At 46.6% G+C, this 13,883-nt stretch overlaps 1 protein-coding gene across 1 annotated transcript; it reads right to left on the reverse strand.

Annotated features, from left to right (window-relative positions):
• On the reverse strand, positions 1 to 3,537 carry LOC119356490 (F-box/FBD/LRR-repeat protein At2g04230-like). The gene is made up of 3 exons (XM_037623451.1): positions 3,440 to 3,537; positions 257 to 1,145; positions 1 to 153 (listed from the first exon to the last, which is right to left on the reverse strand). Exons 1-3 carry the CDS (start codon positions 3,535 to 3,537, stop codon positions 1 to 3), a joined length of 1,140 nt encoding a protein of 379 aa, XP_037479348.1.
• Between the last annotated feature and the right edge of the window lie 10,346 nt (positions 3,538 to 13,883).

Consider the following 13,883-nt stretch of genomic DNA (forward strand, 5'->3'; position numbering starts at 1 on the left):
TTAAGGAAGAATTGTTACGTCAATGTACAGCCTTTCCAAGCAAGGAAAGCATCTCATCAAGTCAATAACAACATCCAAACTAAGAGCAATCATACGAACAGATAAAATCTTGACAGTGCGCACCGTCTCCGTCAAGCTATGAACACGCAATCCCTTCATGAAGCATGGAAGATGACATTATAAACCATCTATAAGTGCAGAAATTACATAATTCATCACCATAAGTGCAGAAATTGATCGAGAAGGAAAGTGGTACCTGAATAACTGTCGAGTATAGCGTGAGTGTGGTACTAAAATCATGTTGACTAAAATCAGATAAATGGGAAGATAGGCAGCCTAGGGTCTCCAATTTAGGTGCGGAGATTACCGATATATGCCGGGATTCAGCTGAGCCAAATAGGAGCAACTTTTCAAGACAAGGGGCATTCTCGATGATGACTTCCTCTAATCTGAGGTCTTCCCAATAAGCTTCCACACCTATGCCTCTAAGGCTGATGGAGTTGATTCGGACACAACGGAAGCCAGAGCCGCGGCGAATCAGCAAGCACTCTAGAGCGGGGCAACCATCAATCATGGTTTGTAGTGAGGATTCGGATATGGTGACATTTTCAAGCCCGAGCTTGTTAAGCTTAGGGAAGAAAAGCGCTTGGGCCATGCTGTCAGGGATGTGGCACTCTCCGATGGTGGCAACGCCGAGGGTGTCAGAGAAGCGGAAGGCAGCTGCAGGCAGCGGCGCCGGCTGTGGTATTCCCCGTGGATACGGTAAGCTGTACTTGTAGTTGAAGCTGCAGAGCTCAAGCTCGTGGAGGTTGTCGAGGGCGGGGGATCTGAGCCAGGCGTCGGCTCGGTCGACGGGCGCGCAGAAGCGGCGGCCGGGGCCCCGGTGGGCGGCGAGAAGGCGCGATATGGTGGCATCAAGGCCCTCCTGGCCGAACAGGAAGGGATGGTAGTCAAGGTTGAGCGGGGCGGAGCGCCAGAGGTGGCGCCACCGGGAGGCGAGGATCTGCGTCCGCGCGCCTTCCCTGGTGGGGAGGATCCAGACGATGTCCCCGAGGACGCCGTCGGGGAGGCCGCTGAGGCGGTCGCCGGCCCCGCCACCTTCCGCTTCGTCCAGCGGCGGACCGCCGTAGCTTCCGGGCCGCGCCCTTCTTCAAGCACGGGCCGCCCGCCTCCACCTCCATCGCTGGCGTGGTAGGGTAGGGTTCGCCTCTGAGCGGAGGTACGTGGTGCGGCCGTTTGGAGAGGGAAAAAAGAAAGGGGAAGCGCCAGGCATCAGACTAGAGATGATCTCTTGGCATCAGACCATCCGATCCAACTTATACCCAACGCTCCATCTGTTAGCAAACCCCGTGCATCATTTGCTGGATTGAAGCCTCAATTGGCTGCTTCCTCATAACTGCTACGTGCGCATGCATGGCCTGGTGGTCGTTCCTTTTTTTACGGGATGGGCCCGGTGGTACTTCTTTCAAACAAATTGTTTGCTTCCTACTTATAGGCTCCGTACAATTAGTTTGCTTCCAAGATTGATGCATCATTTCATTTCATCTAAAAAAAGGATTGATGCATCATGTTGTCCACCTGATTTATTTCTTTATTTTAGGTATTCTATTTTGAGCCAACCATATTTGCTTCCATCAACTTAATAATATGCGTCATGAGCGTACAACCAAATTTGTTTCGATTTAATGAAAAATGTGTGATTATAAATGTTTATTTTACTTCCAACCGAGCACCAATTTATTTCTATCGACTCATCGATTTGTTTCCGCTGCAACTCATAATATATTTGCTTCCACTCAAAAATAAATTGGTTTCCACTGTAGCTATACATTGTTTCCACAAAAAACAAAAATTTGCTTCCAAAGAAAAGGGAATCTCTGCTTCCATGAAACCAAAGTATAAATACAATCACAACACATTACAACAAAATATGATACAATATTCAGGCCTAATATATCTGCCGGGAATCCCTGGATATTGTCTTGGGCTGCACCATGAAACTTGCTTCGATCTACATTTTGTGGATGTTAGGGCATGTACAATGGTTGATAAGACAGTCTTATCTTAAATCTTGCATGTAATTTAGAGATGACAAAAAGCAATGTCTACAACGGTTCATCTCTTAGCCTTATCTTCAATAACTAGTCATTCCTAAAATATGGTGAGACAAATTATGCTAAGAGATTATCTCTTGTCTTCTCTTAAATAAGAGAAGGCAATCCTTTTCTTATGAGTTCTTTCTCCTCCACCTCATCATTCATCCTAGGTGGCACTCCTAATATAGCACCATTGTACATACCTTTATAGAAACTTGCTTCCATCTCGGAAGTGTGGATATTATACAAATATTTTGCTTCCACGGTGAAACTTGCTTCCATCTACAGTGAATTCGCCTCCATGGCAAACAAACTTATTGTGATTTTACAGATTTTACTAAAAGAAATTTGTACTTATGTGATGGTATGCTTACTTTAGAAACATCAAACTGTCGCTTCCATCGACTAGATAATTCTCTTTAACCAAATAAGACATTCCTTTAGGAATGAACCATAATCATGAGTATACATGCTTCAAAATACATGAATGTGTTTCCTGTTTGCTTAAAAATGCACAAAATTATTCATCCATAATTCCATGGACGTACTACATGCTCAAACAATCTGGTAACTCCTGCTAGCTTACTACTTGCTACTTGCTACAGTGAATTCGGCTCCATAGCAAACAAACTTATTGTGATTTTACAGATTTTACTAAAAGAATTTGTACTTATGTGATGGTATGCTTACTTTTACGGAACACTAACGCCCACACGTGTGGGCGTTTGCATCTCACCCACACGCGTGGATCTGGGTCCGTTTGTGGGTGCACGAATCTTGGCGTGTTTGTGGTGCCACGTAGGACTAGGCTGGTATGTGGGCATTCATCGGATCGCCCACACGTCCGTTTCACCACACGGAGGGGCCGGTGTGGGCGTTTAGCAGTTAGCCCACACGTCAGTTTTCACTCACGCACAGGGGCTGATGTGTGGGCGTTTATCAGTTCGTCCACACGCCCGTCTCCTATCCTTCACCCAAAGCTGTCACTTGCCATGTGTTTTGCAGGGTACATGACAACTGCCCTAGTGTGCTTGTAAGCAGATGACAACTCTCTCTTTTACCCGCCCATGTTAGTTTGCTATGTGTTCTATAGGGTACATGGCAAGTGCCCTAGTGTGGTTGTAAGTAGATGGCAACTCTCTCTTTACCCCGAACATGTTATTTTCCTATGTCTTTTTGTAGCGCTACATGGCAACTGCCTAGTATTAGTAGGTGGCAACTCCTAAAGTTTTCAAATCATGGCAACTATAGTAAATCAGACCATACATGGCAACTGTCTAGTGTTAGTAGGTGGCAACTCCTAAAGTTTTCAAATCATGGCAACAGTAGTAACCAGACCATACATGGCAACAGCTGCATTTGTCCTAAAAATGGCATCTGACACTTGACCTGAGATGGCAATTGCAGTTGAGCAACCATGGCAAATGTAGTTGTCAGACATTGCAATTGTAGTACAACAACATGGCAACTGCAGTACAACAACATGGCAACTACAATTAAACGGACATTAAAGAGGGTCCGGACCATGGCAACTGCGGGGATGCGTGGTGACTGTCACGCGGGGCGTGCGGGGCCGTGAGGTAGGTGGTTGAGAGAGGTCGTGTGGGCGTTATCTATTTTGCCCACACGTAGGCGTGTGAGAGGGACCACGAGGAAAAAAAGAGACATGTGGGCATTACTTATTTTGCCCACACGTAGGCGTGTGGGCTGATCTTCTTAGACACCACACAAAACGTGTGGGCAGACCCCTTAACGCCCACACGTGTGGCAGTTATCGTCGTCCTACTTTTAAAAACATTAAAATGTCGCTTCCATCGACTAGATAATTCTCTTTAACCAAATAAGACATTCCTTTAGGAATGAACCATAATCATGAGTATACATGCTTCAAAGACATGAATGTGTTTCCTGTTTGCTTAAAAATGCACAAAATTATTCATCCATAATGCTGGTGCCTCTGCCAGCAGCCGGTGTCGACAAACCTCCCCCCAACGTCGCCACCTCGCCGACACCGCCCATTTGCCGGTGCCTCTGCTAGCAGCCGGTGCCGACAGACCTCCCCCCAACGTCGTCACCTTGCCGTCGGGGCATCAAAACTTCTCACCCCCACCTCCCGATGCCGCCACGAGCAGGAAGCCACCTCGCCGCCCCGGCCAGCTCCTTCGTCCTGACGTCGGCACGCTCGTCGGCCACCGGCACGCCAGCCACCTGGTCCAAGGGAGGCACACGTCTCTTCGCCGGCCAACTCCTTCGTCGACGCCCGCAAGCTGTTTGACAGTTTGCCAAGGTACAAACTAGACTCCGCTGATGAGATCTTTTTCCACAGTTTCCTTTGCGACTCCGACGATTCCTCGTCCAATGATGAGGAGGAGATCTTGGCTGCTGTGTTGGTCCATCACCACCTTAGTAGCCAGCGGCCGTTGTTCCGTGGCTCGATCCCGGGGCACCTTCCGGCCGTTGGTTACCAATTTGTCCAGTGATCTTCCGAGATTTCATTGCTGAGTAGAGTTACCCTGGATAGTGAGTGTTAGGTTCACCTGATTGATCTTTGGTCACAGAGGAGGGCACCAGGGCAATAGGCTGTCTCTCGTCGTCTGCTGCTCTGGTTGCCGATACTTTCACGGTTTCACCTGATTAGCCTAATTTTTTTGAACTATGAGTATTGCTTGGAGTATCTAAGACATCCTGTTAGAACCATTTGTTTCAACTGTCGCGCAGTGGACTGCATGATAATAGACTAATTTAAGTTAACACTCCTGTGCATTAATAATATCCTCATAATATACTGAATGAGTGTCGCACGCTGGGCTGCCCCATTATCCGATATAATTTTGCCTCTGACGGTGTTTCTTGATGCTCGGCGAAAAAATCAGACTGAGCATTGAACTTAATTTCACCTTCACTTTAGGTTGCTCAGAAGCTACTAATGGTGCTCCGCAAGGTGCAAAGGAGCAGGAAGGCATAAGAGGGGAAGCGACTGTCCCGACCTCTGAACCTGCAAGGGAGGAGCTGGTTCAGAGCGCCGTTACTTTTCTGAGACACCCGAAAGTTGTGGCCTCTTCTGATGTCCAGAGGCGTTCCTTCCTGGAAAATAAAGGGCTCACCATGGACGAAATCAAACAAATTCGACGTTTACTCGTTGAGTTTCGCTTCGGTACAACCCCGCTACACAAGACGTATAAGGGTAGTATCGTCTTCCGAGAGGAACGTATATCCACCTCCGTATGGTCTCCTACCGGACATACACATACTTTATTTTGAGAATTGTACACATACTCGTTTACAACAGCTGATCGCCTTCCCCTCTGGTGTGGGCCGGCCCATTTTACACTTTTTTGTGCATACTTTTTTTTTTGCTAGGCCCAACATGTTGCATGGACGCGAAAGTCTTCTACCCTCTAGGTTAGGGTTTATCGCCTCTGGCGGCGTTACCGCCGCCTAGAGCTTTTTCTCCGGCGGATCGCCGTGCGCCTCTCTTCGCATCTTGGATCGCGAGTGGGAAGCATGGCGACAGGAGCAGGATCGTCCTCGGAGGGTTGGTCAGGGAAGAACTTGGAGGAGATGCTGCAACACTTGGACATCAAAGACGACGAACTAGACGACGTGATCGTGGGGGTGGAGGAATCTAAGAAGTATGCAACAGATGCGAGATGGTTGGCGATCGCGAAGGTAAACACGACCCGGATCTTCAGCGCATCCGCTATGTTTGAGACCATGAAATCGATCTGGAGTCTAGCACATGTGCCGCAGTACAGGGAGGCAGGGGAAAACCTATTTATTTTTCAGATGTTTTGCCTGGGAGATTGGAAGAAAGTTGTCCATGGAGGTCAGTGGCTGTTCAGGGGGATGGGGATGCTGATTGAAGATTATGATGGTAAGCAAGATCCGGAATCTGTCAATTTTGATGGCCTGTTTGTCTGGGCACAAATACACAATATACCGGAGCTCTACCGGAAACTTGAAGTTGTTGATCAGCTAGCTAGACGTATTGGACGGGTGAAGGAAACACAACTATCTCCAAGGCTTTTCTATGAAGGTAACTACGTCCGAATCCGGGCTAGGGTTCTGGTGGATAAACCGCTCACGAGGGTTATTCCGTTGAACGTGGTGGGTGAGGGCAGGAAACTCCTCCCTGTCAAGTACGAGAAGATACTGTACTTCTGTCAAATTTGTGGACTCATGGGTCATAATCATGAGGAGTGTGGAGATGGAGTTTGGGAGGCCAAGGACAAGCAATGGGGAAGCTGGATGCTGGCACAGAGACGGGAGATAGTACAGGAGCAGCAAGGAGGAGGCCGAGCCTCGCGGGGTGGTCGCTTTGGAGGCCGTGGAAGAGGAAGATCAGGAAGGGGTGCACCACGGCCTCGGCAAACTTCACCTGCTCGTAAATGCTCGTCTCAGGAGGCTGGGCTGGATTCGGGAGCAGAAGATGGAGAGGAAGATGATGTGACTAGTCCGCTGAAATCGTCTGCTACAAAGGGGAAGGATCATGAAGGAGGACAGGGGGCTCGCAGAAATCTGAGTTTCGCATCGGTTGGAAACAATCCGGATGAACACCAGCAGAAACAGGGCGTGACTGGGAGCTCTGACACCGGCCGTGGGGTAGTTCCGGGCCTAGACCTGGCACTTACGGCAGTACCCCCACCACCTCCAACATATGTGTCCCCCCGAGATGCCAAGAAAGCGAAGAAATCAGCATCACCATTGAAGCAAAACTCAGACAAGACGGCGTTATTGGCGGGCTCCGACTCGGGGCGCCACCAGGCCCAATGAAAATTTTAAGCTGGAACTGTCGTGGGATAGGCGATCCCGCGACAGTTCGTGAGTTATGTGATCTCGTGGAGATCAGTTCGCCATCTATCTTGTGTTTAGTTGAAACCCAATTACAGAAGAGTCGTGTTGAAGGTTTGCGTACGTCGTTAGGGTATGATTTCAGCTTTGGTGTCAGGTAGTAGTGGTCGTAGTGGTGGTCTTTGTATTTTTTGGAAAAACTCTTTGGATGTTTCAATAAAGAATTTTTCGGAGTATCACGTGGATGCCTGGGTCACTGAACCGGGCAAGGAGCAATGGAGATTGACATGTTTCTATGGTGAAGCTACCAGGAGCCTTCGGTATAAAACGTGGGACACCATGAAGCGTTTGAGGGGAGAGAGTACACTCCCATGGATGTGTATTGGGGACTTTAATGAGATATTGAGGTCCGAAGAGCAGCATGGACCAAATGAGCGCGACAGCTCGCAGATTGATGCGTTCAGAAAAGCCATCAATATTTGCGGCTTAGCTGACCTGGGGTATCAGGGCTTGGACTGGACGTGGGAGAAGAAGGTTGCTGGAGGGAGCTACTGCCGCGTTCGCTTGGATAGAGCTCTGGCTTCATCGTGTTGGTCTGCCTTGTTTCCCTTCGCCTATGTTGAGCACCTTACAGCTGCAAAATCGGATCATAGTCCAATTCTTCTGGAGACTGAGTTGATTGACACAAGTATTCGGGCAAAACAAAAACAGTTCCGCTATGAATGCATGTGGGAAAGAGACCCAAGCTTTGGAGAAGTGTTACTCGATGCCTGGACTAATGCGGGGCGGGCTCAAAGTGTTTCTGCGCTCTCTCATAAGCTGACTGCGGTGGCCGGGAAACTACAGAGTTGGGGCCGGGCATCTTTTGGCGTGGTGCGATCCGAACTGCGTCACCTCCGCACACAACTGGAGGAGCTGCGCTCGCTACCCAGCCGCGTGGGGCCATCGGCTGAGGAAGATCGGGTCGAAGCCCGTATGGTCGAGCTTTGTCTACGGGAGGAAATCATGTGGCGTCAGAGGGCGCGTATTCAGTGGCTAGCGGAAGGAGACAGTAACACGAAATTTTTTCATCGTAAAGCTAGCGCCCGGAAGGCAAAGAACCGGATAGTGGAGTTGCAGCAACCTGATGGAACCATGTGTAAGGAGGAGCAGGAGATGGCTGGTATGGCTACTTCTTTTTACAGTAATCTCTACGCCTCTGAATGTACGGTGGGCATTGAGGAGGTCCTCTCCCATATACCTACCAGGGTAGATGCACCCATGAACATATCTCTGGACGCACAGTACAGTAAGACCGAGGTGAAAGCGGCCTTGTTCCAGATGTTTCCGACAAAGGTCCCAGGGCCAGACGGTTTCCCGGCACATTTCTTTTAGAGGCATTGGGAGCTCTGTGGTGATGAGGTTACTGAGATGATGCTTCGAGTTCTTAATGGAGAAGATTCTCCACAGGAGATAAATAAGACGTTCATTGTTTTAATTCCCAAGATTGCTAGCCCAAAAAATTTAGCACAGTTTCGACCGATAAGCCTCTGCAATGTGATCTTTAAGATTGCATCAAAGGTGTTGGCTAATCGGCTCAAGCTTATTCTCCCCGATATCATCTCCGAGGAACAGTCAGCATTTGTTCCAGGGCGTCTCATTACTGACAATTTCATATCTGCCTATGAGTGTCTGCACTATATGAAATCTAGGAAGCTCAAGAGTAACAGGTTCTGTGCTTTGAAGCTTGATATGATGAAAGCCTACGATCGGCTCGAGTGGAATTATCTGGAGAAGGTTATGCTCAAGTTGGGGATCAGCCCACAGTTTACACAAACAGTAATGAGGTGTGTATCATCGGTTTCCTTCTCTGTTATATTTAATGGTGGTAAGCAAGAGGAGTTCAGGCCCTCTCGTGGACTCAGGCAGGGTGATCCCATATCGCCATATCTCTTCCTATTGGCCGCCGAAGGCCTCTCTTGCTTACTGAAATCCACAACGCCAGGTGAGAGCATCAATGGTATAAAAGTGGCACCGGGAGCCCCTCAGGTAAACCACCTCCTTTTTGCAGATGATAGCCCGCTATTCTTTGATGCCACATCTGATATGGCCAACAGAGTTGAGAGTCTCTTGCAAAGGTATTGCCTAGCTTCCGGACAGCGCATCAATAAGGAGAAGTCCTCGATATTCTTTAGTAAAGGTTGTTCGGAAGGAGTGAGGCAGGAAATCAAACAAATCCTCTCAGTCCAGAATGAGAAATTGTCTGAAAAATACCTTGGCCTCCCGGCGGATGTTGGCAGATCAAAGGAAGGGTCCTTTAAGTATCTTAAAGATAGGATATGGAAGCAAGTGCAGGGCTGGATGGAGAAGGCACTTTTGTGGGAGGGAAAGAGGTGCTTATCAAGTCAGTTGCCCAAGCAATCCCGACGTACTCAATGGCGTGTTTCAAGTTACCACGAGGCCTGTGTCAACACATCAATGGCCTCTTGAGGAAATTCTGGTGGGGATCCAAAAAGGGCGAGAGGAAGACCGTGTGGGTTTCTTGGGATGTGATGACACAGCCAAAGTTTATGGGAGGTATGGGGTTTCGTGATATCGAGCTTTTTAACCTTGCTTTGCTAGCCAGACAAGCCTGGCGGCTACTCCAGGAACCAAACTCTCTCAGTGCACGCATCCTCAAGGCTGTGTACTACCCTTCGGCTTCAATCCTTGAAGCTGAGCTGGGGAAGAATCCGTCACAGGTCTGGCGCTCTTTGGTCGAAGGCAGAGACACGCTCAAGCTCGGGCTGATTAAGCGGATTGGATCCGGCGAGGACACTAATATTTAGGCTGATAACTGGATACCACGTGATTTTAAGCTGCGCCCGGTGTGCCCAAAAACTTTGAATCCCCCGCAGCTTGTCTCGGGTCTCATTAACCCTGTCACTTTTGCATGGGATATGGAGGCTCTGGATGAATATTTGTACCCAATGGACAAGGAGGCAATTCTTAATATCCCGCTTAGTTCTCGAGTTCGCCATGATTTCTGGTCATGGCACTATGAACGAAGGGGTGTCTTCACAGTGCGTTCGGCTTACAAGCTTCTGTCCGCCACCAAGCAGCAACGCACGGACTGGCTCGAGCACAATGATGGACACTCGCGGATTGAAGCAGATCGAGGATCCTGGGCGAAACTCTGGGGAGCGGCGGTCCCTTCGAAAGTTCGCGTCTTTGCTTGGAGATTGGCCAAATGCTCCATTCCCATAGGAGAAGTTCGAAAGCATAGAAGTATGGCCGATTCGGTGGAGTGCTCGCTTTGTCACGCAGCGGTGGATACGTGGCGCCATTCTCTCTTTGACTGCCGCATGGCATGTTGTGTTTGGGCTCTTGCTGATGAGGACCTCACAGATACAGTCATCTCCAACAGAAGGAAGATCCGAAGCTCTGGATGCTATGACTGGTAGATACCTTAAACACCGATGATCTGGCTCGTGTCCTTGTTACTATGTGGGCCATCTGGTGGGCACGGCGCCGAGCCATACATGATGACCAGTTTCAGAGCCCTTTATCCACCCATATCTTCGTAAACAAGTTCTTGGTAGAGTTGGAGATGTTACCAAAAAAGAGTGCACGCCAAAAGGAGCGGAATGCAAATCCTAGGGACCTGCATGTGAATGTCAGGGATGTGCATGTAAATACAAGAGTGCGGGCCGAGCCGGCGGCACGGATCGGGTGGCTCCCGCCCGAGAGCCATGATTTCAAAATCAATGTCGACGGGGGCTTCTCCAAGATAGGAGACCGGGCTGCCTCAGCTGCTGTCTGTAGGCACAAGGGGGGCAATTACATTGGAGCCTCAGCGATCATCTACGACGTCCGCCTCGATCCGACAATCCTTGAAGCCGAAGCATGCAATGAAGCTCTCTCACTTGCTGCCGATCTTCAGCTCCGGTCTGTTTGTGCAGCAACTGATTGCCTCGAGGTTGTAACGAATTTACTGGAGGAAGTTCCATGCAGATATTATCCTATCTTACAGGACATAAAACATCAGAGTAGACTTTTTAGCGACCTTAGTTTTATTCATGAAAATAGAAAGTACAATGGGCGCCATGTGTGGCTTAGTATTATGCGCGATATCATCTGTATCCCATTCTGTTTGAACGTTCAATAAAGGGTGCGGATTGCTCAAAAAAGAAAGTTTTGCCTCGAGGTTGTAACGAATTTACTGGAGGAAGTTCCATGCAGATATTATCCTATCTTACAGGACATAAAACATCAGAGTAGACTTTTTAGCGACCTTAGTTTTATTCATGAAAATAGAAAGTACAATGGGCGCCATGTGTGGCTTAGTATTATGCGCGATATCATCTGTATCCCATTCTGTTTGAACGTTCAATAAAGGGTGCGGATTGCTCAAAAAAGAAAGTTTTGCTATAGTTCAAAAAACGTACACACATGGTATTCGAACACACAACCTCAAGGTTGACAACCACTCGTGCTAACCAACTGGGAGGCGTACGTTTCAGTATAACATGCACTTATCTACTTCCTTACTTCTTGTCCGCTGGTCGGTTTTTTATTTTACTTTGTTTGTTTTTCGGTTTTAGTTTCTTTTTTCCTTTTTTCTGTTTTAGTCAAATTCGTGAATTCACAAATCAGTGCACTATTTTCATTTTCATTTTTCTTTTCAAATCTCTGCGGACTTTTTTATTACAAATTTAGTAAAGTTTTTCAAAATCTCTTTTTTTTTAAATTCACGAGCTTTTTCAAATTCGATGACCATTATTTGACAATCGATGAACCTTTTTTCAAACTCAATGAACTTTTTTCAAATTTGTGATTTTTTTTCAAATTGGTGAACTTCTTTTTTAAAAAATTGATGAACTTTTCCGACTTCTATGAACTTGTTTTCAGTATCGATGAACTTTTTTCCAAATATATGACCTTTTCTTCGTTTTTAGTGAACTTTTTTGATTTCTTGCGACCTTACCTTATTTCCTGATTTTTTTTCAACAGTACTAAAAAACCAGAGGGTTTTCCCTACCAGACCAACAGAAACTCGTGTGTGCCGTTTTTGACAAGTTTTCTAATTTTTTGGAGTTTTCTTGAGAAAAGGTCGATAAATGACCGAACGCGTCGCAACGTGCAAACGGATTCCAAATTCGATTGAACCAGGCATAGATGCCTTCCATGGGCATGCACCCTTGGCGAAAAAGGTTGGGGTCATTCCTCACATGTCCAAAAAAAAGCATGTTAGACAGAGGGTGTTTGGGTAGGCCAAAAGGATCTGTTTGTGAACACCTAGTTTTTGACATCCATCAAATGGTCCTAATTTTTTCCATCACCCGGTATCACCAATTCATGCCGTCATGCCAAGTTGTTTTCGTTTTGCACAAGTTTTGTATTTTTTGGAGTTGTCTCGATGAAAAAAGGTTGATAAATGGCCGGACGTGTCGCAACATGCAAACGTGTCCGAATTCATTCAAACCAGGCATGAACGAATACCATGGGCACACACGCTTGATGGAAAAATTTGGGGTCACTCCAACAAAATCCCATGTTAGACAGAGGGTGTTCGGGAGGCCAAGGGTCCGTTTGTGAACACCTGGTCTTTTACATCCGTCAAATGGCCCCAATTTTTTCCCATCACCTTGTATCATCAATTCATGCTACCATGCAAAGTCATTTTTATTTTGACAAGTTTTGTATTTTTCTGGAGTTTTCTCGGTGAAAAAAGGGCCGGTAAATGGCCAGATGTGTCGCAACATGCAAACGGTGTCCAAATTCATTTAAACCAGGCATGGACGCCTACTATGGGCACGCAGCCTTGGTGACAAAATTTACGATCATTTCTCATATGTACAACAAAAATCCATGTTAGACAGAGGGTATTCGGGTAGGCCAGAAGGGTCCGTTTGTGAACACCTGGTATTTTACATCCGTCAAATGGCCTTAATTTATTTGCATCACCAATTCATGTCATCATGCCAGTTTGTTTTTGTTTTCGACAAATTTAGTATTTTCTGAAAAAAATTCGGTGAAAAAAGGTCAATAAATGACTGGACGTTTTGCAACGTGCAAGTTGCCCGAATTCATTCAAACTAGACATGGGTACCTACCATGCACACACACCCTTGGTGGCAAAAGTTGGGATCATTCCTCGCATGTACAAAAAAACATGTTAGACACAGAGTGTTCGGGTCTATTTGAAAACACTTTCTTTTTCGACGTCTTCAAATGCACTATTTTTTTCCGTCACCTTGTATCGCCATTTCAAGCCACCATGCCAACTGGTACTCTCATAGGACAAGTTTTTGATATTTTTGAATTATTTCAGTCAATAACAGCCTATATAATGCCCACACGTGCGCGTAAGTCGTTCGAATCAGCCATGGATGCCTATTGTCCATGCCAGGCTCAAAAAAATTGTCCATGCTAGGCTACTGTAAAAAATTAGGGTCATTTGTCCATAGTGCAAAAAAAAACACCAGTTAAGAGTAGGGTGCCGGAGTAGCCCAGACGGCTGCATCCGTAAACACGTAGTTTTCTTAAATTTGATGCTTCTGTTATTTCAAATATGAAATTTCCATAATTACGAATTAACATGATCATATTTTGATGTTATAAAAATTTATTTTTAATTTATCAACAATTTTGGAATTTCAAATTATTTATGAAAAAATTAAAATATTAACAATTTTATAAAAATTGCTAATAAATTCACAACAGTTGCTGGAAATTGTGAACGAAAAAATAACTAAACTCAAGAAAGAAAAAAACAGATAAAAAAATGCGGCAGCCATGGCCCGACACACCGTCAGGTGCCTTTTGGGCCGACCCAACCATGCCACATCGTTGTGTAGAAGAGGAAGAAAAATGGAATTTAGACACAAGAGGTAAGCTGTCCCGCTTTGTTACTACTGTGACTGTTAATGGTATTTCTACGTAACACGCGGATAAGTAGCCGAAGCTCATTTAAAAAATGACCATCATGCCCTTTATTATGAAAGGGTATGGATCAAACTGTCATAATAAATTCAC

The sequence above is a fragment of the Triticum dicoccoides genome, chromosome 1A (assembly GCF_002162155.2).
Source record: "Triticum dicoccoides isolate Atlit2015 ecotype Zavitan chromosome 1A, WEW_v2.0, whole genome shotgun sequence".
Classification (NCBI taxonomy): domain Eukaryota; kingdom Viridiplantae; phylum Streptophyta; class Magnoliopsida; order Poales; family Poaceae; genus Triticum; species Triticum dicoccoides.

Excerpts from the sequence above, each read along its gene's own strand:
- LOC119356490 (XM_037623451.1), bottom strand. The coding sequence starts at position 3,537 with ATGTCTGACAACTACATTTGCCATGGTTGCTCAACTGCAATTGCCATC. Across the intron at positions 1,146-3,439 it reads ACAAATGCAGCTGTTGCCAT|GGCGCGGCCCGGAAGCTACG; the intron begins GTATGGTCTGGT and ends TGCTTGAAGAAG. Across the intron at positions 154-256 it reads TATACTCGACAGTTATTCAG|GGATTGCGTGTTCATAGCTT; the intron begins GTACCACTTTCC and ends TGCTTCATGAAG.